The sequence below is a fragment of the Tinamus guttatus genome, unplaced genomic scaffold (assembly GCF_059628265.1).
Source record: "Tinamus guttatus ecotype Peru unplaced genomic scaffold, ASM5962826v1 Tinamus_guttatus_pri_ptg000035l, whole genome shotgun sequence".
Taxonomy (NCBI): domain Eukaryota; kingdom Metazoa; phylum Chordata; class Aves; order Tinamiformes; family Tinamidae; genus Tinamus; species Tinamus guttatus.
The window spans coordinates 5,077,519-5,103,617 of record NW_028288569.1 but is presented as its reverse complement, the minus strand read 5'-3'; the positions used below and the strand labels follow the sequence as shown (position 1 = coordinate 5,103,617).

The window sequence follows — 26,099 nt, the reverse complement described above, 5'->3', positions numbered from 1 at the left end:
TTTCTGAGTATTTAATTTCTAGTGTGTTTGTTGGATCCTCTGCAGAAAAGGATTCAAGTGAAATGGTGCGGGATTATAGGCCATATAACACGTGTTAAAAGGGTTGTATTTCTGTACTGGATACAGAAAACTAACAGAGAAGTTGTTGCCATGAGATCAAGGTCTGATTGTGCTTCGCGTGAACGCAGTATGATGGGAGCAGACGGGTGTGGAGCTTGATAGAAAACTGCTCTGGAATCGCACGCCACCCTTAACCGTTGGGGGCCAGGCAGTTTAATATGTTTGCAAGTTACATTTCTGAGCTACCTTCCCTTGGGTGCCGTGACCTCCCTTGGTGAGAGCGCAGCTGAAGCTCCCTGGATTTTCTGTCTGGAAGGCTGCTACCACCTCCGGAGCAAAGGAGGGCACTTTGTTGACCACTAAACTGAAGAGAAACACGCTGGGAAGGGACCGGCGAAAAGCGGAGGTGTTAACTGCTGCACTGACGGGGTGCAGAGCAACATGGCCTGAGCTGGAGAGGCTCCTGCTCCTGGGTGCTGCTCTGGGAAGGGGCCCTGGCGAGGAGACACCTGGGCGACCCGGGGCTGTCCCCGGTGCTGCAGGTCGCCCTGCCCCTGGTCTGGGCTGAAGCGTGAGCGTTCGAGCAGGCGTTCTGCAGAAAGCAGCATCTTAAACGTGCGATGCTGCCTCCCTGCTAGGAGGCCCCAGATCTTCTCTCACAGCTAGGCCCAGAAGCCAGCGGCACGACCTGCGCTGGTCCGGGAGCAGCGCTTAGCCCAGCTGCTCCGTTCTGCTGCCAGGACTTCCCAGCCAGACTTCCATCCATGTCTTCCATCCAACAAGACCCTGTTGGCTTGCCCCTCTCGCTTCTTTGTGATGTTTGCTTTCTTTTCCTGGAAAGTCGGCTTTGTTGATGCTTGGGATTATCACTGGTGTTATTCTGTGTGAGCAGAAGCCTACAAGCGAGCAGGGCTCCAGAGTGCACAAATGCAGTTCTTACCTGCAGAGCAGAGCTTTAAGCCATCCCTTACACTGGCCATCACCATGGTATGAGTGTGTATTTTGACCACACAGTAGAGGAATTGAGATGTGGAGGCAATCGCTCACGTGAGAGAGCCATGTAAATATTATTCACACTCGGTGTGCACTAGATGCAGCGAACGATTTTAGTTTTACACATGATCTCACCGTGCTCGGGTAACTCTTTCTGGTTGTTTGCTCCAAGTTCCTATGTTAATATGCTCCACTCAAGCAGGGAGTCAGATTTCCCTGTTGCACTTTTTAACGGCACTTGGGAAATGCTGTCTCACAGCGTCAGGGGGTGCTGCATCACCATTGCTATATATAAGTGCATGATTAACAGGGCAGTAGCTGATGAAGTTTGCTGCTGCTAAAATGAGGCTTTTCCTGACTTTTTCTGTGGCAAAAGACAAAATACTACAGTGAACACAGGTGTGGGAACACCATAATGTGTCTCACTGATTTGACTAGTGAAGTGTTTGTGTTTTTGTGCTACAGATGGGCTAGGAGCACACGTGAGATCTGGACTGGCAGATGTCCTTATTTCCTGCTCTGAACCTGAATGTCCCTGGTTGAGCTGGGCATTACGTGAAAGTGTTAAAACAGGAAAAAGATACATCTGTAGTATGATCACTTAGCATGCCGTTATTGATGGAATAAACCTGTCTGTTACCTTGCCAAAAACCTCTCAGCATCTTGTTTAAATACTCCGTGTGCTTGACACCATTTTGTGTAAGTGCCCAGGCAGTGGTCACTTGTGCTCAAGAGTCTGTGGTGAATGTGGGACTCTTTTTGCTTGACAGGTCACAGTAATGAAAGGCAGTAGTAGGAACAAGGATCATTCGACAGAAGGAGAAGGAACTGGAAAGCGACCCAAAAGAAAGTGTCTTCAGTGGCATCCCCTGCTTGCCAAGAAGCTCCTTGACTTCTCAGAAGAGGAAGAGGAAGAAGAGGAAGAGGAAGATATTGATAAGGTAGACTTGTCTGAATGCTTTAACTGTAGAAGACTAGTGGTGGGTCAGAGTCTCCCCTGGTATGATTTTTTGTTTATTAGTTTCTTACCTGTTCTTTTTTGTGAATAACTACAGCCCATGAAAAGAAGTGAAGCTGTGCATACAAACATTAGAAATGATAGGAAAATAGCAAAACAGTGAAAAAACATGAATTGTCTATCACACTTTTAAAATCTTGAAAACCTGCTTTTTTAGAGTTAGACTGTGTTTAACTGTTGTTTTAACAATATTTTACACCTTTTGGTCTTGATGGCTCAAAGTGTTTTGGGGGTTTTTTTAACATTTTCTTTTAATCATTGATTTTAGACATGATGCTAGACTATGCTTGATTTCTGCTTCTAGTAACCTAATGGATGTACCAGACTAATGCTTTTGTTTTAAGATCAAAAAAAGATTAAAATATAAAAAGAAAAGAATCAAAAAGCCGTCAGCAATTTACCATCTTTGCACATTAAATTCAGCTTATCCTTCAGGATTTTAGGAGCGCAGATGAAATAGTGTCTTTCTGATCTGGTGCTTGGCATTTTGGTGTTGTTCAATGACCCTGGCCATAGCCTTTTTTCATAAGGACCCTATGAGACTCATCCTGTGTAACCAGAAGTGGGAATGGGAGGTGATGCGTTCTGGAGATGTGACGTTTCCATCCTGGAGATAATGTTCATACCTGTATCCCTTGATTCCTTGTTAAGGCAGGAAGTGAGAGGTTAGGACTGAACAACCTGCCTTGAGCCACACACTGATAGAAAAGATTGAACTAGACGAGGATGAGGAGTGACATGAAGAAGCCCACCACTCTGAAAGTGCTTTCTGTTGGCCTTATGGGTCACTTTTCACAGTACAATATAAAATAGCAATGTTGCACTTGTATAGGAAGTGGCTTCCCATCTCATACAGTGTTACAGCTCACATAGTTGTAACTAGTCTTTTGTGGTGTGGTCCTTGCCAGCGTGATAGGCTGGTCTGTGAGCTGGGAGACCTTGTTTGGGCAGTGTGTTCTGCTGGGAATTGCCCTCTGGAGCCAGCTGGGTGCCTGCATGGTGGTTCTAGTGCAGCACAACCCACAGGCAGCTAAAGAGATGGGAGGAGCTGGGGCACCAGCTGCACCCACACATTACTGTTGATGTGCAAGCTCACCTGATGGAGGTCCAAGGTAGCTCTGTCCATCTCCAGGATGATTTCTTGTGTCTCGGTGTGGGAGAGTCTCCTCCTTTGAGCTTGTTTTAAGACTGTTACTATAGCATGGGCCTCAGCTTAGGAAGCTGCTCCATTTGCAAGTCTGATTTTAAGTCTTGGAGAGAGCATGAATGAACCTTGGACCTTCAGATGAGGAGGTTTGATGGAGAATTCCTGATCTTTTGAGGTGATGTTTGGCGTTTGGAGACAGCTATGTGTATGTATCTTCTCATGATTCTCTCTCTCACACACACACACACACACACACACACACACACACCCTCTGAACAAGCTGAGTTCACAGCCCATCTCTTTGGCCTCTGCCAGGTGCATCTTCTTGGCGCCGATGGTCTAGAGCAGGATGCCGATGAAACGGAAGATGACGAGTCCTCGGAGCAGCGAGCTCGCCGGCCGATGAACGCGTTCCTCCTCTTCTGCAAGCGGCACCGCTCCCTTGTGCGGCAGGAGCACCCCCGGCTCGATAATCGTGGCGCAACCAAGATCCTGGCAGACTGGTGGGCCGTTCTAGAGCCCAACGAGAAGCAGAAGTACACGGACATGGCCAAGGAGGTACGTGCCGGCTCCGTGGCCTCTAAGGGTGTCTGGAGGGGTCTTCTGTGGAATACCCAAGTCCCCGCTCGAGTTATGGTGCCCAGAGCTGCTGTTGTCCTTGCTTGGATGCTTGGGGCCTTCAGGAAAAAAGAAATTGGTCTTCTGCATAAAACATACACTTTTTCCATGGGGTGCAAGCACTAACATGTGGATAGAGTAGGAAACACGGAAAACGGAGTAAGTAGCATACAGTTCCTTATCAGCTGACTGTGGTGATACCTACCTCAAGCTGCTGTTATCAATAGCAAATGCATCTGTGTTGTACAACGTAAGTGGACCAAACCACAAACATAATCAGCAAATTTAATCCCTTTTTGCTTTTGACAATAGCTAAACAATGTTAAAACTATTGAAGTCAGTGATATACTCTAGCTGTGCATCGTTACCAGTTTCTGATTCAGCAGCCTTTGTTGGGGCAGAGTCCAATCCGTGAAAGAAAAAGTAATGTATAGGCAAAGTCCTTTAACTGGGAGACAGGAGAAATAGCTTGCTGGGCTGCAAAACGGATTACAGTTATTACCTGTGTGATGCACGTTTTGGGTAACCCTGGAATTCAGTGTTAGAAAAAATAAAGGAGGACTAGGGCCAAGAAGAGTATAATTCACTCATTGAGTAATGCTAGGGTGCTACAAAAAATATAGGTAGCTGTAGAGCAGTTGAGGAAACTGTTATCTGTCACCTGAAGTTGTTGGCTACTGTCAACACACATATAGGAGGTTTGGATATTCAGTGTGAGCTTGGAAGAGGTCAACAAGAAAAATGAGGCTTATTTATGGCAGACTCTTTTTAAGCAGGGTCTGTGGTACTTCTCCAGTCTCATGCGTGTGGCACAGTGGTGAGGAATTGGAGTCTGAGTTTTGTCTAACCATTCCTGATTTATTCTACTCTCCCACTTCCAAATCTGTCACTTGCAGAGTGGCACTTCTTTGAATGTGTGGGTGAAGGGCAATTAGGAGATTCAGTACAGATGGAAGAGAAAGATGAAACTGCACAAAAAAATTTCAAGAGAAACAAACTTGATGTGACTTTTTCTTAGCTTTTTTGTCTTGCTGAAGGAAACATTCATTAAGGAGGAAAATAGTAGAAGTTCTGTGTGAAGTGACTGATCTGTAACTATTAATCATACTGTTGTAGAAATCATTGTTCCTGTGGTGATTTATTTATTTCCTTTGGCATGAAGAACAAGTTGTATTTTCAGTGTGAAACAATAAATAGCTGAGATCGTAAAAACTAGTTCCAAGAGTATGGAGAAGAGATACAGCGTGTAATTTTTATTCTTTAAGCAGCTGTATAATACAACAATAATTAGCAGCCACAATGTGCTGTTGAACGTCTTTGGAGCTTCCTCACAGGCCTCTTTTGGGTGTGTGGAGGGTTTGTTTATTTTAACACAAGTTTTTATACATAGTTTACTGAGTCTGTCAAAAGAGTGTTAACATGAATCCAGTGAGAACCATATATTGATAATGGGTCTTTTCCCAAGGAGAATAAGTTTAGAAGTGAAGAAGGTAGGTGCCTTTGGTAGGGCATGAAAGTACCATTGGACTAGTAACCTTCTATTTCATCGTCTATGTATCTAAGCACATGGAGATTTTAAATATGCCAGATGAGCTTTAGTTACTTAAGTGTGGTTTTTGAGTGCCATGTGAGACTTCCAGGACAGTTTGTGGCCCAGGAAGGGCTCACGTCTCCCATGGACGCTGTCATAGCCGCTAGCTCTGCAACACCTCTTGTGTCCCCTGAGCTGCAAAGTGCTGTGTTGGGAACCACCTCGTGGAAGTGGTTCATGCTGCAGGAGCACTGCAGCCCTTGATGTAGCCACATCTCGGGAATGCTTTTGGTAGTTGAAGGCAGAGGTTACAGAAGCAGATCGCTCAAACGAAGCTTCAAGTGAGTCTGCAGTTTCTAACCCGCTCGGTACCAGCAATGGATACTTCTCTCAGCAGCTGTGCAAATTTGAGGCTTTTGCTTGTTTACTTACATGTGTCTTGCTATAGGCAAAACCTTCAGATTTTTTAAGATAGTGAGGCACTCGCACTAGGAGAAGTGTCCTAATAGGCTAGGTATCTAGCCCTGATTCCCAGCCAGAGGATAATCAGGTGTGTGGTTCATTTAGGCACTTTTGAAAATCCCATGATATGCCTGTCTGCACTTTGGGATTCCTTAATATCTTGAAAAAATGATCCCTGTGCTCCCTGTGTTGGAAGTCTTGGGGTTTATGTTCTCCTACAGCAGCAGCGCCTGCCCTTGAGGCTTCCCACTGCGCCTGCAAAACTCGGCATGAGTTTCTGCAAGTGCTTTCTTCAGAAGCTGGCTCTCTGTTTGCATCCTGCAGACCTCCTAGGTCTACGTAACTTGGGAATCTCATGACACAGGGAGCAAGCTCAACAGCTGATAAATCCTCCAAGCAGAACCACAAGCGCTCAAGCCGTTTATTAGCATTTCAGCGTGCTGAGGACAGAATGAATTCTGAAGGCTCTGAATCTGCTCCAGCATTTTTGGTTATGACAGTGGTAGTGGAAGTGTCCATCCATTAATTCTTACAGGACTTTCCTTACAACTGTCCTGATTGGGGACTGGATATATATTCAACTGTCTTGGAAAATATCCAGCAAGGTTGTTCCTGTTGAAGCCTCGCTTCCCTTGCTGGAAAGCGCTTCGTTTTTAAAGACGTCTTTGCATCGGCGAGATCCAGGCAGCGGGAGTCGCTTCCTGTCGCGAGCAGCCTGGCAAGGCCAGGCCGTTGCCGCTGGGCAGCAGATCCCAGCTCTGCTCCCCCCGAGGGCTCTGCCGGCAGATAGAGTCAGCCGGGCTCAGATGGAGTCAGCCGGGCTCAGCTCGCTGGTGCTGCTCCCTTGGCAGCCCCTCAAAGGAGGAGGAGACAAATGTTCTGGCTCCCCGGCTGCAGTCTGGCAAGTTCCTTGGGTGACGTAGGGATTATAACGCGTAACGCGAAACCTGTGTCCTTCAGGAATGAAAAACAGAGTGTAGTATTTTATTTCCGCCCCCCTCCTCCTAGATCTCTGGGATTCATGGGCTTTTAATAGAAAGTCAGTGGAATTTAAGCATACATTTAAAGTTAAGCATGTGCTAACTGCTACCCTGAGGTGTAGTTTGAACATACTTCCTGAGCTTCTGTTTCCATGGCACTGGAGAAAGCAAATCCTTTTTATTTGGTGATGACAGCAACTCAGGCAGTTGCAGTTACATGCAGCACCTTTCTAAACGTCATTTCTAAACTTGGCCTGATCATTTCGGTATTTTCATGTAATACATCCTTCCCTAGACATCCACAAAATGGAAATGATTCATAAACTGATCCTCAAAACTTCCTATTATGTGGAACTACAGAGCCTGATCTTGCAGGATGCTCCTGAAAAGTGCTGTGCCCTGCGCTGCACAGAACACAGAAACAAGAATGTTGTCTTTACTTCCAGGATAACTACATTGCTTTCTCTTTTTCCCTTTCCTTTCCTTTTTTTTTCTTTTCTTTTTTTTTTTAAGTGACTTTAAAAACTTCCTTAGGTTAACTGTGTTAAAATGGCTTACTGCACAGTTGGTTGAATGGAGAAAAACAGTAGGCGCCACAACTGCTTTTGGCTTTCTCCTATTAGTGGAGCTCATTTAAGGTATCTTCTTATAACCTGGCAAGCCAAATTATTTATTCATTTTAGGCATTGGTCTAATAATGGGTCTAATGCAGATCAAAATTTGAAGTATTTCTTAGATTTGGAGCGGTTGCTGTCTGCATCTTATAAAATGGCTTCTTGACTGTTGTTAACTTTTTGGACTTTTTTTTTCATTTAGCTCAAATGCTGAAATACTGAGAAGAGTCTGAAGGAGCCAAGGAGTTGTCTTCCCTTGTATTCCCTCCCACTGCACTGGCAGGCGTAGTTAATGTTAAATCCTTGGATTTGCAGGGGAGGAACTCTCTCGGCGCAGCACCTCCATGGAGCTGCTCTTGCAGGAAGGCGCTGCCACGGCCTCGCTTACGCGCGGCACGCTCTGCTCCCCCTTCCATGGGCAGCCCCTTGCCCCCTCAGCTCAACCCCTGGAATAACTCAGTTATTCCAAGTGGCAGCTCTGGTGGGAAGAGCTAATGCTTTTGGTTGCTGAAGGTGCCGGGCTCTTAGCTGCGTGGGCTGGAAGCATGAGTCACGGGTGGGCTGTTGCGTGAACAGCGGGAAGCAAAGCTGCCGCTCGGTGTGCTTCCCTTCCGCCCTTCCCTTCCTCTCCCTCCGCTTCCCTTGCCTCCGCGGAGCTATTTTTGGCTGTGCATTCACTGCGAAACAACTCCCAAACAAAACGGAGGAAAAGGCGGGAGGTGAGAGATGTCACAGGCCTTAGCCTGCCCGTTCAATACACATGCCCTGGTCAGGGTGTACAGGGAGTAGATGGGTCGGCAGCCCCTGCAGATTTTTCATTATTTAGAGCCATTGCTATAAATAGAGGGCTTTGCGCAGCGGGTTCACACGGTGCCGGGCTGCTCGTGGAATGAATCATTTTGAGCATTGCTGCAGTCTGGAAGTAGAAGGTGACAGATGACAGATCAAGATGGAAATGAAAGTAAAGGAGACGCGATGATAGTCATGAGGCATTCCAGGACTTCCCAGGCAGAGGAGCCGCGCTATCCGGGATAGCGCTGCGGTACCTCCGTGCGAGGACAAGCTTTGCAGGCTGCTCTCTGCGGTGTTCCTCGGCACGAGGGGGTGCTTCCTGCAGCGTGCGTGTACGGCACGTTCCTGCCTTTGGGAGACGCTGCTGGGCTGCCGGCAGCACCCGTAACCACCATCCCGCTCACGGGACAGACGTGCAGCGGGGGCGCTCGGCATCCTCCCGCCGTCCTCTGTTGGGCGCCGTGTGGAGTAACACGTGCAAGACGCTGAAGTGCGCTCGGTGGAGTAACGCTTGCAGAAATGCGCTCGGTTTGTTGCTGCTCACGTCCAAAGATCCTTCTCACCCGGTCAGCAAGGTGCTTGGAACATTTCACTGTCAGGCTTTGAGGGGAAAAAAGTGGGTTCCCACTCCCCCCCGCCCCCGCGCCAAACTGTGTGGAATCTGGGGACTTTTTTTCCACTCTGTGTTGTCTGGCTTAGGTTGTTTTGCTGCCTCATGCGAGATTGTTCCAAGCAACTAAGATGTGTTCTGCAAGTGGTCAAGGCCAAAGAAAGTTTTAAATGGTCACAGTTCATTTTAAGTGCTGCCATGCAGCGTGGTAAAGTTTGGAAGTGACCTCTCGGGAGTCACTGAAAAAACAGGTGATACAGGTAGCTGTTTATTTTCTAAGGAATGTGCCTGGCATGGGAAGGGATATAACCCAAATATACTAAAATACAGAATTGTTAGGGAAAAAGGATCCCAGGGTAAGCCGCACATTTGTTGTGAAGTGAATGTTTTCAGAAACGAGAACACAAACAAAGATTGTACCTGCAAAAGAGTTTAAATAGCTGCCTCCTGCGACACTGAGCCCCATGCAAGCACTGGGGAGCAGTTTACAGGATCAGGACTTAAGCCTCCTCTGGGTGATAAACCTTCTGTTTTAAATACAGCTTTTCTGATCTTAATATTTCTTTATGTTAGCTTGTGTTGGTGGTCATACTGTAATATACGATTAAAACACTGCTATAAAATCACAAAATTTAAAGGTCAGGTGCTGAATTTAATCCTCACAAAAGCAGTGCACTTCATTCTTCTATAAGTAATGTAATGTCCTGACTGGCGTGACTGATAATTCTCCTTTTCTTTCCTAGTACAAGGATGCATTCATGAAGGCAAATCCAGGGTACAAGTGGTGCCCTACAACAAACAAACCTGTGAAAACCCAGACATCCACTGTTACAAACAGGAAAAAGCTGTGGGCCTTTTCGTCAGACTCTGCAAAAGATTTACCAAGCCCCAGGAAAGTGACAAAAAGTGAAGAAATGCCACAGCTTAACTTTGGAATGGCAGGTGAGATTCATGGGAACACCGTTGCGTTTTTGGAGAATGCAACTTTGGGATTGGATTGCAAGAGCAGTTTTCATTATTGCAGGTGGTAATAGAGTGTAAATGCTTTTCATATCCCCCAGTTAAGTTGCCAAGATCATTCTTAAACCTATATGACAACTTTGCAGTGTTTTTCTCAGGGCCGAGGTAAGAACATGATTGCTTTTTGATTTGGGTCCAGCTATGTAACATTTCTTAAAAATATGGCTATTTGAGGTTGAGATTCGATTTATTTTTAGCTCAGGCTTATCTGTTGCTAGAACTAGACATTTTCATTTTCTAATCAACGATAGTGCTAACTTGGTGCGTTCTTTTTCATGAAGCAATGCACTTTGTTTCGCAGCTTGCTGTATAGCAAGTAACTTGTGGCTGTCTATAATAAAGTTGGAGGTTTTAATATTCCTTTAGATGAATGTACCTGTGGAGCTAATTCTTTATACTTAAGTCAAAATAAATGTAATTTAATTTTCTCTAAAATCTGCTCTTTTTCCCATTTTGTTGGGGCGTCCAAATTTTTACATTAAAAAAAAATCTGTGTAGATAGAGCCTGTACTTCGTGAAGGGCAGCTAATCTCTCCCTTTCACTGGTATAACACAAATAGCAAACTGTTGCAATCATGGCCTTGAAATACAGAGGCCTTAATGTGCTTAAATAGAGGTAGCTTAAAAACCTCAGTTGCAGGGTGGAAAGTAAGTTTCTTTCATTTTGTTTCTGATTTTCTAAATGTTGAGGTATTTGAAACTTTGTCTTATTCTACCTGCCTTATGACAAGTGTGTGACACACAAGACTTTTCTGCCTGAGGAGTTCCTGAGTTTTTCAGAGAGTGGAAAATGTTTTTATGGAGCAAGTGTAAAAGGCTAAAAAGGCTTGTGGGTGCTTTTTGCCAGTTTAGCAGGATGAGAATTACTGCAACGAAATCTCTTCTGTGCATGAAGGAACTGTGAAACATGACTCAAAATGAAGGTTTTCATGCTGCGTAGCTACAGTACTTAGCAGAGCAGTGCTTGTGCTCTGAGGAGTGACTTTCCTGCTCCTGAAAGAGGTTTTGACTTGGCACAAGCAGCAAGCAGTAGGGCCTGTCGTGCCTGGGTGCTGACCCCCACTCTCCTGCAGCACTGCCAGACACTTCCCTGTTACAGAATCATTCCAGGAAATTCATTTTGCTTGTTAGTAGTTGTAAACACGGTCTTAAACACGGTCTTTTTTTTTTCTTCTATGCCACACTTCATTATGGAAAATGCGTTATATAGAGTAAAAATGTACCTTTCATTTCATGAAAGTCTAGTGCAGGCCTTTTCTCCCCCTTTTTGGCATTCTAACAGTAGCCATCCTGATTTTTCTCATTGTTCAATTTTCTCGTGTTGCCCTCCCATTTTATTATTTTACCAAGACCTCAGGTGTAGCATCAGCAGCAGCGCTGGGCCCGTGCCCCGCGGAATCCCCCGTGTCCTTGCTCTGCCAGCCCGTGCGCTGCTGCTGAGCCCCTTCCCTGGGACGTGGCTCCCACCTGTGCTCTGGCGCGGGGCCCGAGGCAGACGCGGCTGCTCTTCTCTGCTCCCTTGCAGCCTCTCCTCCCGCAGCTGCAGAGCTCTGTGAGCAACAGCTGGCCCAGCTGCCAGGCTGCAGGATTTCCTGTGCTGCCACATTTCGGAATCTGCTCCCGGTTCCTTACTTCTGCTCAGCTCTTACTTTCCTCTGATGTAAAAATTGCTCTGATGCCAGCCAGCCAGCTGAGCTTCTGCCCAGGCTCATACTAACAAAGAATGTTGTTTTCAAATGGGTAGATGGTTGTAGTTTAGTTAGGAGTAGAGGCAGCTGAAAAAGTCACAAGTCGCATCCCAGGCTATGTATCAAATGTGCACAATATTTTCTCTTTATTCTTGATTTGCCTGTAAGTGACTTTAAAATAACACTTAGAATTCTGAATTATTTGTACTAGTGCTACTTGGTTCCTAGTGCCATTAGAGAAGCATAATTGTGCTTGGAAGACACTATAAACGTATGGCAGTGTCGGAATACATACATGCTATCTTCCCTTATATTATTATGTAATTTGAAATCTTAATGGAAGGGTTTTTGCCTTTTATCGGGATCAGACATTGAAGCCGTGCTACAGCTGTAGCATAAGTGTTCTTGAGTTGGTTAAGCAGCAAATTAAACTTTCACTTCCTACTAAGCTGTCATTTTTTCCCCTCCTCTTGATGTTTTTTTTTTATTTTAAAATAAATGGTTTAAGTGTCTCTTCAAGATTCACCAAAAAAAAAAAAAACCTAGCTTTATCCTGTAATTAAAAGCTACTCATTTGAAGGAGAGAAAACAGGAAACTTTTCCAGCAAAGAAGGCGCTTAGATGTGGGGACTCAGCTAGAAGCTGAGTCTTCTCCATTTGGCCAAAAAAAAGGATGAGGAGAAAGATCTAAAGATCAATCCCAACAAGGCTATGAGCCATCAGGGTGCCAGGGGCATAAGGAAGTGCTGTCCTGACATGTCGGGCAGAGTATTTGCAGGAACCCTAGGGAAGAGTTAATGCCATTGAGCAGAGCACAAGTGCAAGCTTCTCCAGAGTGCCTGTGCGCCAGGCCGTATGTGTGCAAGCAAGAGGAGTTCCAGGTGGAACAGCTGGCCAGCAGAGCTACAACAGGGAAATAGGAGACACACGTGCATGCCGGTGTCACAGGATTTTAATTTGCTTGGGCTAGTGGTGAAAGAATAGGATGACTCCTGTGAATACAACAGAGGGGAGGTACCATTTAGGAAGAGTTATTCAAGTTTAAAGTGCAGGCTCTAGGGCAACTGTGTACTGCTTGGCCCTGAGTAGATTTAAACTGAAAGTTAAAAGAAAGCTCTTAATGCTTAAAAAATTCAGGTTATGCAACTGCCTTCTAGTGGAAACAGAGAAAGCAGAAAGCAACTGGCCAACCCCTAGATGTTTCATTTGGAGCTCAGTCACTTTATGATGGGCCAGGAGGTCCCTTTCCATCTCTTTCCTTCAAGTGAACTACCTGTTCAGTCATTTTCCTTCAAGATCCGTGTTCACTTTTCAATTGCTCTGACTTCCTCTTTTCTGAAAGACAGAGTTGTTGCTAATCAAGTACTTTAATAGTGAAAGTGCTCTTCTGACAGGATTGCCTCACTTAAGAGCTGTGCTTACTCCCTTCTTCCCCATCTTCCATCTCTGTTTCTTCAGTCACTTCTTGTTGCTAGATGCTAGATTTCTGTTACTGCACAGTCTCTTTCTAAAAGCTTAATACTTTTCTATTTTACATTTAAAGAATAAAAAGTAAAAAAAAAAATCCAATTTTCTGTTTACTACAGTAAAGGGAAAAAAACTAATTGAACATTAGCTTTGAAACCAGGTACTACCTAAGGACTATTCTTAAGACTGTGAGCCACTCTGCTCACAGTCCTTGAGTTAGTGGATGAGCCTGGTTTATTCACACCACTTTCTTGCTTTAGTATGCCTGTCTTTTGAAACAGTATTGAAAACCCTTTTCCTGTGAATATGGGTGTGGGATGCTGGGTGAGGGAGAAGGTTGGCAGCATCTGCAGTGTTAATTCAGCAGTGCCAGCGAGTGGCACGAAGGGGAACTTGATCGTCTGTAGTGCTAAGTGGCTGGGAAGTTCACAGGTACAGCTTGGGCCCACAGCAGCTGCCGCTCTCCCAGAAATCTCTTGACACAGTTCATGGGCTGGAATGGGAAATGCCAGTAGGCGTTTGGGATGCAGCTGTTCTGTTAAAGAGGGTAACAGAAGTTAATGCACTAGGGTATTTCAGCCAGTCGGCCTTCATGCCAGAGAATGGTTCTGGGCAAGTGTAACTTACTGTTGATTTTGTCAGTTGTTAATGTCGAGGTCTCCAGCGAGTGGAGATCTGGAAGGTGAAAAATGTGAGTGCAGGCTTAAGGAGACCTAGCAAAGTAGTCGCTTGACTTCTTGCACCTTAGCAGTACAGCAGGGATAAGGCTCTCCTTTCTCTCACACTGTGCCTGTTGTGTGAGACATCTGGGCTGCAGGACTTGTCCCTCTCTGTGCACAACACTGCTTAACTGGGACCTTGTGTTGCTTCCAAGGACCCCCCAATATCAGACAACCAGTCTTCGTAACAATGAAGAGCAGCCAAGTATTTCAAGGTGCCTGGAGAAGCCACCCTGTGAATGATGCCATGGCAGTGTTCATTGCTTTTGCTTTTTGTTACCATTTGGCAGAACTCCTGAGGTGCAGGAAGGCTGAAGGAAGAACAAAAGTCCTTTCTCTGTCTCCATCTTGCCTTCTCCCAGTATATATGGTATCGGCAGGGCAACACGAAGGCAGACACACTGCCTGGGCAAGGCCTGTGCTGTCCTGGCACAGGAGAAGGCACTTTGTGCCTCTGAGCTGGCAGTCCTCACCACCAAATGCAGCTCTAAATTAAAGCTAAATGGAAACAGCAAATTTGCTTCAGAGCCTGATCACGTCATTTTCTTCCATCCGTTTTCTCATTCAGTGGTTGAGGGAAGGGAAGGCTCCCTTGGTAGGAGCATCTGTTGAGTTATAAACATTTGTGATGTTAGAGCATCTTCTTCGTGTATATTTATGTATGAGATGATTACAGTTGCTGTTTTAAAGATATCCATCTCTGTAGTACATAAAACCTTTGGCAGTAAAATTGTAAATCCACACAATGGGGTGTTAAGCACACAAATCCAATTAAATCCTTCAAACAGCTTTGAAAGCCTCTCCCAGAGGGTACAGAAATGGTTATTTGCGATTCTCTTGAATTGGCTTTTATGGAGGCTTGCTTAGAGTGTCTGTGACAAGGAGCCTTTTGGGGGTTTAACACTGCAAATGATAGGTTCTTGCAGCAAGCAAATGAATCAACTGAAGACTTGGTTTTGCTCTTTAACAGATCCTACACAAATGGGAGGCCTGAGTATGCTGCTTTTAGCGGGGGAGCGTGCCCTGACTGCACAAGAGGTAAGGAACTGTCTTTTCTCCCTCACTGTGAGTCCTCAGTTACCAGGACCCTTGAAAAGGAGTGTTTGGCGAGCTGGAAATGAACCTGGTAACCTCAGGAGCCACCCAGGTGTGAGCCTCCTGTCCCAGCCACGTATGTAGATGCTGGGCCTGGTTTTGACATCACTTCAGTATTAACTTCAGTAACGGATTAATGTACGATCAAACTAGGCACTTCTGCCCAGCAGGATGGTCCTTCTCTCAGATGGAGGAGCTGGAACCCAGAAACTGTTAAAGGCAGGTGGTTTCCAGACAGCCGCTCTGTGGCTCTCTCTGCAATCTGGCCTTCCACATCACAGAAACCAGCCATGTGCTCCGCTTTCACCAAAAATGTAAAGCAAAATAATGGTTGTATGCACAGCCAGCACAAATCTGGTTGAGGAATCTGCTGGCTGTTGCTAAGTATCGTTGCGGGCCTGAAATTGGCCCTTGCTTACTAGTGAGTTACCACACTTTAATAGCCCTGCGGGTGAGGCAGTAAGTAAGTGCTGGAATTAAGCACTCTATCTGAGAGACACCTAAGCGTCACAGCAGCACATGCTGAAAAACCTCCCAGATCTGTTGTGGAATTGGTAAGATTCTTTCCTCTGCAGTGGGCAATTTGAAATTGTGTTTTATTTGAGTGGATATTGACATTGTGGAGAATATTGGTGCCTTTGGTGTCCTAAGGTGAGTGCTGAGATATCATCAGTGAAAACGTTCAGCATATACCTTAATTAAGCATAGGTCTTGAAATGTGATTATCGTCTTAAAGAATGTTAGTAAAAGCAGTGGAGGACTAGTATAGTTTAAGAGCTTCAGGGAAGATGAGGAAAATGATACTTATGTAACAAGTCTGCTAATCTTGAGGAAATTTATTCAACGCCCACTGATTTTTGGTTAAATGGAGGTATAGAGACTTTTCACAGCAGATATTCCTTGCCTTTGTCAGAGCTGCAGGTGTTGGGTGCCTGTGTGAGCCTGCATGAGCTCAGGAAGGAGAGGAGGCACAAGAGCCATATTTACAGAGCAGCTTTGCTGCGTTTCTGTGTGCAGCTGGTTACGTTCCTGTCCTGGTAACTCAAGTTATAAGACGGTTACAAAAGACTGCAGAATTTTTCTTTTAGTGACAGTGTTGATACTTGGTTACTTGCCAAACTCTAGCTCAAGTCACTAATGAGGTGGGCAGGAAAAGTTAAATATCTTAGCACCAATAAGCAAATGATTTAGTTAAGCAATTCACTTCCACTTGGCATTCGAGTACTTCCTTTGGTTATGCCAGATGGTGATGCATACGTGTGCATATGCTATTAAACCCCTGCACAAAAACGGTTAACATGCCTGTGCATTGCCCAGGAGGATGTTGTGACACCGTCCCTCACAGCATCCTCCTGGGCAAGCTCCAGAAGTGTGGACAGTGAGGATGAGTGGACAGTGAGGTGGATTAGGAATTGGCTGGATGGCAGAGCTCTAGAGGGTGGTGATCAGCGGTGCAGAGTCTAGTTGGAGGCCTGTAGCTGGCGGGGTCCCCCAGGGGTCAGTCCTTGGTCCAGTCCTGTTCAATTTATTCATCAATGACCTGGATGAAGGCACAGAGTGCTCCCTCAGCAAGTTTGCTGATGACACGAAATTGGGAGGAGTAGCCGATACCTCAGAGGGCTGCGCTGCCATCCAGAGGGACCTGGACACACTGGACAACTGGGCAGTGAAAAACCTCATGCAATTCAACAAGGCCAAGTGCAAGGTCCTGCACCTGGGGAGGAATAACCCCAGACACCAGTACAGGCTGCAGACCGACCTTCTGGAGAGCAGCTCTGCAGAGAAAGACCTGGGTGTCATGGTGGACGACAAGTTGACCATGAGGCAGCAGTGTGCCCTCGTGGCCAAGAAAGCCAATGGGATCCTGGGCTGCATTAAGAAGAGCATCTCCAGCAGGTCAAGGGAGGTGATCCTGCCCCTCTACTCAGCCCTAGTGAGGCCACATCTGGAGTATTGTGTCCAGTTCTGGGCTCCACAGTACAAGAGGGATGTGGAGCTGCTGGAGAGAGTCCAGCGCAGGGCTACAAGGATGATCAGGGGCCTGGAACATCTGCCCTGTGAGGAGAGGCTGAGGGAGCTGGGCCTGTTCAGCCTGGAGAAGAGAAGGCTGAGAGGGGACCTGATCAGTGTCTATAAGTACCTCAAGGGAGGGAGGGAGGAGGATGGTGCTGGCCTCTTTTCAGTGGTGGCCACCGACAGAACTAGAGGAAACGGCCAGAAACTAAAGCATCAAAAGTTCCACAGAAACTTAAGGAAAAATTTCTTAACAGTGAGGGTGACAGAGCACTGGAACAGGCTGCCCAGAGAGGTTGTGAAGTCTCCTTCTCTGGAGATCTTCAAAACCCGCTTGGACGCAGTCCTGTGCCACGTGCTCTAGGTGACCCTGAGTGTGCAGGGGAGTTGAACTAGATGACCTCTAGAGGTCCCTTCCAACCTTAAGCATTCTGTGATTCTATGATTCTGTGCTTACTGTTGGCATTGCATTTGACAAAGCCTGACCTCATCATTTTATCACTCCTTGTTTTCAGAAGAAAATCTGAAATGCATGGGGAGTGCTCTGTGCTTTCCAGCTCACGCCGGGTTACTTTTACCTTGCCCACGGTGGCTTCTACTTGCCTTACAGCAACACCTAGTGGCCTCAGTGCGTTATTTCAGTATGTAAGTGTAGTCCCAAATTTGGCTCTTTAAGCAGTATTAACCCCTCTTGCTGCTCTATGTACCAAGGCCATATTATAATTTGCTATCAGCCTGTGAGGAAGATGAGTGTATGTTCCCAGCGGCATCTTTTATCTGTGTTCTCTCCTGTTTTATGTAGGGTAGGTTATGGTAAACTGCGAGGGAAAGTGGGCAGTGTCCTCGGTTTCCTTCTCCTGGGGAAGGAAAGGTTATCTTGTGTGTAGTGCCATGTCACTAGGGACCATGCAGAGTGGTATCCCCTGCCGCATAAATCCAAACCGAGAATTCTTTCAGTGTAGCTGAAGAGATGCAGGTAAGAAGGAGAAGAAATCAGGAAATGTCGAGGACTTCTATTACAGCAGGAGATGACACATATGCCGTGGCAATGTCTGGACATCTGTCCCCACGCTCCTGGTCGGCTTCTGCTAGACCAAAGAGTTAGAGCTCTGGAGATGAGGAGTCTCCTGCAGGTTGGCACTGCAGTGGGTGCAAGTGCAAGCTCAAACTTGCAAGCAGGGTGCTTAGGTGTTTCACACGGGTGCAGGGGGAGGCAGAAGGATGGACATGCGTTTCTGGTGCATCCCATGCCACTACTGAGCTGCGGAAGCTGAAAACGGATAACACGCAAACATGGAAAAGCAGTAATAAGAACAATAAATCAATGTAAACTGTCACACAAACCATTAAAAAGGCAAAAGTAAGGTGACAGAAATGGGCATTCTTTGATCATTTTAGCCCCTTGTGTTGGGTTGGCACACTTCTGTAGTACTCCATTAAAGCATCCTGCTAGTTGTTCAATAACTATAATGAAAGCATTGATTGTGGGAGGTGCCGCTGGAACTGCTGGCTTATACGGCAGGAAGGAAATGAGCTTAACTGTGCATCAGCAAGTCGTCCTGTGGTGCAGTTCTCCTGGACTTGGGAATTGCAGCAGTCAGATCTACTGCTCCGAGAGGAATAGAGGTTCCCTGGGCAGCACACGTGCCAAGTGGCGATGCCAGTCGCCCTGCTGCAGGGCAGGAGCAGCAGGAGCAGCAGCAGGAGCTGCCTCTGCAGTGATCCCGCCTGCTCTGGGGCGCCCTGCACTCGCAGGCAGGTCCTCACACCTGCAGTCACTAGTAAGTGCTATTGCTGTGCTTGTTCTGGTGACAAGTAAGAGAAAAGCCACATTCGCTTAGAAATGTTTAAAATAACCTGAAATTGTATGGAGAATTAAAAATGGAGAGGGGAAGAAAATCCATCATATTGTCATCTTCCTAAAACCCCACATAGTTCTCCTTTCAGCTTTCATGTGTTGTTCTACACACATTATTAGCAGTACCTCATGCTTCTGCAAATCACATGTGTGAATGTTTTACACCCAGCTGTGACATTTCATAAATGTATTTAATTTTTGATACAATTCCTTTAAGAAGAATACTTGAATAACACATTTCTATCTAATAATAGTATGCCCAAGTTTTGTCTTAGTAATGATTAGTGTGCAGAATAATTTGTTGAGGTTTTTTTTTTTTTTTTTGGACAGTCATTTCTTTGTATTTTGATTTCGGAAGTTTTAAGTGATTTTTTTCTTGTAAGAACCCCAAAACCATATGTTTAGATAAGATTATTCCAACACCTTTAGAACTGTGATGCCCTTTACTGGTTGTTTTCTTGCTGTGAAATGTTTAGGGATTTTTATTTTAGGTAAGCATTTTTATCACTTAATTATTAGTTTCTGCGAAAACTTTATTTTTTAAGCTTGTACATGTGTATATATAGCCTGAGATCAGAAGTCTCATCTTATTCAATGAAACTTTGGAAAAGGTTGGAGTAAAAACCAACCCCCAATATCTTTACTCTTTTTACTGTTAGATGATTGTCTAATACATCAAACTGGGTGCTAGATTATGTTTTCATCCTATAATTCAGTTCAACTTGTCCAGGACTGTGGTACACTACACTGTCCACTTTTTGTTTAGCTGTTGCTTTTGCTGCTACCTGTTATTTCATTTTGCCTGATGTTGTTAGCTGAAAGAAGGCACGTTGAGGTCTTACTCTGCACACGCTTGTTTCAGGTTTCCTCGAGTACCTGCCAGTCCGATGCGGCTAATTCTGCGGAAACCTGCCCGAAGTCGTCATTGTTTCAGTTTGCAGAGGTGAGCTTCCTTAAAAGGGCTGTTGCTCCAGTTTTGTTCTTCAAAGAAACATCTGATGTCTAGCTGAAAGAGAAAGCAAAACTGTGCAACTAAACATGATGATTTCATTTATTTATTTAATTTTCTTTTTGGTTTGTGGTACTCGATCATTTACCAGGTAGATATGTAGACTTCAAGTGTAAGAAAGTATGTTTTGGCACATGATTGAAGCCCTAGAAAAATAGTGGAGCTGTGATTTAATCAGTAATTTAGAAATCTGTCATTCCTGCACTTAGCTTTTAACTAGAGAATCTTAATTAAAGTCTCAACACCCATATTAGGATACCGAAATATTACCACAGTGTTATCATAAATGACATTGGAGTTAACCAGCTCTAAGTATTTCTAAGGTATTTTTGTATGCTGTCAGTTGAACAATGTAATATTTTTCGCAGTTCCTTTTGATAATGGTTTGTTTCTTCAATCTGTAAGACAAATCCCAACTCACTCACTGTTCTGGTTCACCTTATAGTGCCTATGCAGGAAAGCAGCAGCCACATGATAGTAGACAGAAATTGTGTGCTGCAAGTTAGCATCTTGCTAAGAAGCCTCCAGCTTCTCCTTACCCATCAGGCAAGGATGTTGATGGGTGCCAGGAAGCAAGCATGTCTGCATCACTAAAAAATACATTTTGGAAGTAGCTCAGTATGATTAATAGGTAGGGATGCATATTAGGCTAGTTTGTCTCATTTCCAAGGAAATAGCTTGCAACGAGCTGCACCTAATCAGTAGCTAGCAGGTACATGTGTCGTTAGAAAAATAATTGGTGCCCAAGTATAACATTAATCTGAAGTGCCATTTGCAACAAGAAGAACTGACATAAGTATAAAACGCAGTTCCCTCAGGGCCTGGGATAGATCCAGTATTTCATAAAGTATGTGCATATGTTGTACGTGTGTCTGCACATCTTCCGTACTGATCTTGTATCTTCATGCTGGGCAGCACTTTGTCAGCACCACCATTCTGCAGGCAGGTCTTACACTAAAATGTGACATAGAGCATGGTGTTAAGTTTTTGTTGTTATCCCTCTTGTGACATATCGGGTGGGCAAGTAAAAGACCTTTAAAAAGTCATTATGTTATATTAATCTTAAGTCATAAAAATATATATTTTTGAAAGATAATTCAAGTACTTGTCACAGGTCAGCATTCATTTGTCTTCTGGGAAAGCAGGTACTGTTCCTTTGTATGGATGTGGTCAGACTTACCTATGTGTTTTTTCAGTACCAAGAAGCTTCTCTGTGCAAGGGATCAGACCTAATTAATATAAACATAATTGTTTTCTTGACAGATCTCTTCAAGCACATCACAGCCAGATGTCCCGCGGCTGTAAACAAACCGAGGAGTCTGCACTGTTTCAGTTCGCTGAGGTATAATAGCTAAAACATGTTCTGGGCAGATGGGAGGAAGCAAGAAGAGTTGTAACTGAATGGTTAAGCACTCTACATGTTACTCTCAGTAGAGGAAAAAAAAAAAGTCATTAAAAGCCCATCTTCATGATAGCTTAAGAAAATCCCGAGGAAGTGACCACTGAGTTGAATAGACACCAGCTATAGCATATACAGAAGTCACTGGGCTTGTGAACATTACCCAGCCTTTCATACCTAAGGACAGCTGCAGAGTCCTCTCCTTTTTTCTTTTTTTCTTTTTTTTTTCTTTTTTCCCTTTCTTCTCCCAAAAAGCTTTTTAATTTCACATCTAGAAAAACAACAAGTGCATTCTCCAATGACAGTATTCACTGCCTGTGAAGAGGCTGCAGTGGAGGAAAAGGGCGAGGCTAGTCTAGAGGCAGGAATCCTTTGAAAAATAAATTTGCAGGCAGAAGGAGTGTATCTACAAGGACACATAGCAGCATTATTAGATAATGACCTATAGATCACTTAGAGTCTATAATCACAACAGAATCATAATGGTTGGAAAAGACCATCCGGATCATCGAGTCCCACTGTAAACCCTTTGACACCCTGCCTGCTAAACCGTGTCCCTGAGCGCCTCATCTGCACCTATCCTGAACACTGCCAGGGACGAGGACTCCACCACTTCCCTGCGCAGCCTGTTCCAGCGCTTCACCGCTCTTTCTGGGTAGAAATTCTTCCTAATATCTAACCTGAACCTCTGCTCACACAACTTGAGGCTCTTTCCTCTTGTTTTGTACTCTTACCTTATCCGCCCTCCTCTATGTGATGAAAATTTGGGGTTCTCAAGGATTGCTTTTACGAATGTCTTCCGTGTTTTTAATGTGCCTCATGAATTGATTTTCCACACATAGATTTTCTGCTTGTCCATTTGGGGGAGTCTGGTACTGCTTGTAGAGCCGCTTACATCGAGGGAATACTCAGGCTACGCTTGAAAGGCCTGAGATCGGAGCCGGTGCTGCCCTGGGGGTGCATTAGGGGATGAAAGGCACCATAGCCATTGTTTGTACAAAAAAGAAAGCTTCCTTCTGTTAAATTTCAAGCAAATTGTATACTCTGTGGTTTTATCTTGTCAAGAATGGGTCTTCATGTATTTCTTATGAGGTCCAATTATGAAATAATAATTTACAGATGCAGCAGCTATAAAATACATGATCAGAAACGTTCCTGTAAAAGATAAAATGGAACTGATAGCCAGAATTGTGACGTTGTCTTCGTATGTCTTCATAAAGTTAATAACCTAAATTGGGAAGATTTTTTGAGAAAAAAAATTAATGGATTTTAGCAGAATGAAACTGTAGGCTGAAACCAACCTTTTAAACCAAGTAAATGATGTCAGCTATAGGATATTTTATAGATAATTTTATTGCAAAAACCTCACATAAGTGAATCTTTTGATTTAGTTTTGAAAATCTTAGCCATCATGGATTGTAACTAAGCAGTATTTCTAGCCCTCTGCAGCCTTGAACAGGGTCTGAACTGACTTTAGCCCAGTATTTTCAAATCATCAGTAAAATTGTATCAGGCTGTAGCCTCCAGATCTCACTGAACCTACAATCTGTTCCTCCCTTAAACGAACAAACAAACAGCAACCCCCGAAATTGCCGTAAGGATGAGACTATGTTGAACCCCACGTCTGCTGTGCTGAGCCAGCTTATTTGGCCCGTTGCCTGCATGCATGAATCATTGAAAGTCGGAGGAAAGAGATGCTTGCAAAGTTTATTTGAAACTGGAGAGGACAGTTTTGAACTGGAGAGTGATCTCTTTACCTGTGAAAAGTAGTAAAATGGATCTGCTGTTTAGGAGTGGATTGAATTTTTTGCATCATTCTTCCAGTATCTGGCACAGAGGGACTGAAACCTGACCAGGCCAAAATTAGAGAAAACAAGTTGTTGGCCATGATTATTCCCCCTGTGTTCTGCTGTTGTTGTCAAACCCTAATGGCTGTGACTAACCTCTTGCTTTTTCCAAAGTGTTAGAGAAATGGCATTTTTTAAGATTGCAGCCTGATTTCATTTGAGTTCTTCCAGGGGGAAATAGTGGGCATGCTGCAGAAGCTCTTTAAGCCTTTCTCTCTGCTATTAAAGCTGCTTGTGCTCCTTCTAATACAGGGGCTTTCATTAGCACAGGGCGCCTTTGTCCTGGCTGGCACAAATCCCATGCCGTCCTGTGCCGCGTCTTACCGGGTCCTGTCTGTGTGAATGCGTGGCTGCATTCAGTGAGCCAAATTACGGTGAGGAATTTGGACGCAGTGAGCAAGGCACAGTGCTACCAGAGGGAGAGGGATAAGGCAGTTGCTTAACCAGGGGCTGAGCAGACCTGTGATATAATGTGAATTGTGTGTGCTCTGGGGCGCCTCGGGGCTCTTGGCAGCCATCCCCACTGAGGGGTTTTTGGTGTTCTGACTAGGTGTTCTTCCTATGTTCCCTTTCTCTTTACTCCCGTCACAGCGGGACGAATAGAGGTGGTTCTTTGTGAAGAATGTGATCCCATTGAGTAGATGTGTAATTTAAATGGACGGCCTGGGATGGACAGTCCTGACCCCAGGATTACAGCCCCCTGTCACTCAAGCAGCTCATTATGTATAGGAGGGGGCTCTTTCTTCTCTAGAGCCTCAGTTAGGCTTCCATGTGGCTGTCTATCCTGAGTGTTTCAGTTCTCAATTAAAGCTGATGAAGACAGGGCTAATGAGGCCTGCCCAGTGCTGACCTGCCACAGCAGCTGACGGCAGTCCCATGAGCAGGGCTTGTTGGGTCCTGCACTGACCAAAGAGCAAGTGCACGACTCTTAGAAGAGATCATAAAGCCCTCGGGAGAGATTCTTGCAGCCCGGCGTGTGGCCGAGTTGACGCTCCCGACTTCCTCCTTGCGGTGAGACCTCCTTGTCGGCTCTGCCCGCGTCCCCGTCGCGCGCACCCGCGTGGCCGGGCTCCTGCAGGCAGCGGTGTCGGCGCGGCGGGCCGTGCCGCGGAGCGGTGCAGTGCGGTGCGGGCTGCCTCCTGCACGGGGGCTGCAGGCCGCCGTCCCCGCGAGCCAGCGCAGCAGATGGGGCCCCGCGCTCGCGTGGTCTTACGGGACGTCTCTTTGGCAAACGCCAACAGATGGCGGTGACTGCTTCATGGAGGAGAATCACACGCACCTCTGAGGTTTTTCGTAGCTAAGCTCTCATTTTCTGTTAACAACGAAAATGCTTCCAGAAGGCGGCAGCAATAAGGTTGCTAGTTTGCAATAAAATGCTAGCTTAACCATGTTGAAAAGAAAACGAAGGCTCCAAATCTTTGCTTTTAGCTGCTCTTTCCAAGCATTTTTTTGGTGATCTAATAAAAATACAGTGGCACCCACAGCCAGCCACAAGGTGGAATAAGCCCTTCAAGTCCAGGAGGTCTCATTGTTCTTCTGAGCCAGAAGGCTTGAACCCAGAACTTTGATCAGAATGCCTTGAAATTGTGGGGGAGATCTGGTCAGGATCTCTTCTTACAGCCTCACTTGAAAGCTGCAGTCATGCCAGGCAATACTGTTAAATTAATAGGCAAATTTAACTGGTGTTTGCATAGATGCTGGAATCATTTAATATTGGTGTTGGAAGTGAAATGTCTGTTCTTGAAGAAGAAGGTTAAAAAAAAAAAAAAAAAGGGTACCCTGGCACATGCTTCTTAAACTAAAATATAATGCAGTAGCACGGACACTGATATGTATTGTAAAAGGGGTAGTAACTTGATCCTAATGGTTCCCAAGTTAAACCTCTACGTAAGAAGGGATTATTTATAATTGTAGCAGTGCAGGTACAGATTATCCCACTTAAAATTGGGAGATGGTGTTTTGCCAGCAAAAGAGATCTCTGGTCTCCCTGGGAGCGGCCTGATCAGCCTCACACCCCTGACGTGCAGCCAGCAACTCGAGCAGAGTGAGCTCTGCGCTTGTGTCCCTTGGGGTATGTTCCCCTGGCAAGGAGCTCCTTGCTGAAGTAAATCCCTGGCTTCCCTTTTCCTGTTAGTACTGCTGGGATCCGGCGTGTGTTTGGTGACGATGATACTGTAATGTGTGCCTGTTTCCCTGGCCACTTCTGCCATTAGAATGGATGTTTCAAGTTTCTTTCTTGTGCATGTTAATGAATCTCCTTGATATTTTAAAAGTAAGCTGTTCAATGAAGCTGCTTCAAAAGAAAGACATAATATTGAGAGATAGACTAAGTTGATAATTTTTGCCTGGTCATAAGTGTTTTTTGTGATGGGTCAATTGTCTTGGAAATACTGATTGTCTTATCCCTGATTTTATAGGTTTTTTTCAAGGCTTCCAGCTTAAGTACTACCTCTTAATGCCATTCCAAGCAAAAACAGGGAAGAAATTCTGTATCTGCTTATGTCCTACTGACCTTTAAAATGCCTATTAAGTGTCTCTTGGCTAAGATTGCTTTTTTGAAGTAGGGCCTTCTACCAGGAAGATCCTAGAAGTGACTGATGTTAGCTAACCTCTTTTTAACTTTGCTTTCTCTCCCTTCCTCGCTGTCTTTCCTGTGTGTCACTGATATGTTTTTTCCTCTGTTCATTTAAAACCTAGATCTCGTCAAATACTTCCCAGTTGTCAAGTCCTGAGCCAGTAAAGCACTGTGGGAAGTCGCCACTCTTCCAGTTGGCAGAGGTAAAGTTATATCCGTTACTGTCTCGGTGGGAAGATTTGTGTGTCTTTTTCTCAACAGTACAAATTTTGTAAGGTGTGCTTCAGAATAATTCTGTTTATTACCGTTTTTAGAAGCACAAATCAATAAATATTTGGATAGTAAGATAGGCAAGGAGGCAGTTGCAATGTGTGTAGTTTCTTGAAGACCATACTGGAGGAGAAAAAAAAAAAAGCATTGTTAAGGTAGTCGTGCGGGCAAGAGACAGTGGTATTAATCATGAGGTTAATGAGACTGGAGATAGAGCTGGAAGTTGCAGGAGGATATTGAGTTTTGAAATAAAATTCGCAGTTGTCAGCAGTAGTGGAGATTTCTCAAGGCTATGTAGGTTTCCCAAACAGTTC

The 26,099-nt window shown here is 45.0% G+C and overlaps 1 protein-coding gene across 1 annotated transcript in view; it reads left to right on the top strand.

The window, feature by feature from the left end:
- The window catches only part of BBX (BBX high mobility group box domain containing), a 117,910-nt gene that overhangs the window by 66,053 nt on the left and 25,758 nt on the right, over window positions 1-26,099 (top strand). The window contains 8 exon segments of the mRNA XM_010226704.2: window positions 1,824-1,994; window positions 3,534-3,776; window positions 9,569-9,767; window positions 14,690-14,757; window positions 19,548-19,628; window positions 20,958-20,989; window positions 20,991-21,036; window positions 25,638-25,718. Coding sequence (XP_010225006.2) covers window positions 1,833-1,994; window positions 3,534-3,776; window positions 9,569-9,767; window positions 14,690-14,757; window positions 19,548-19,628; window positions 20,958-20,989; window positions 20,991-21,036; window positions 25,638-25,718 — 912 coding nt within the window. The 5' untranslated portion in view covers window positions 1,824-1,832.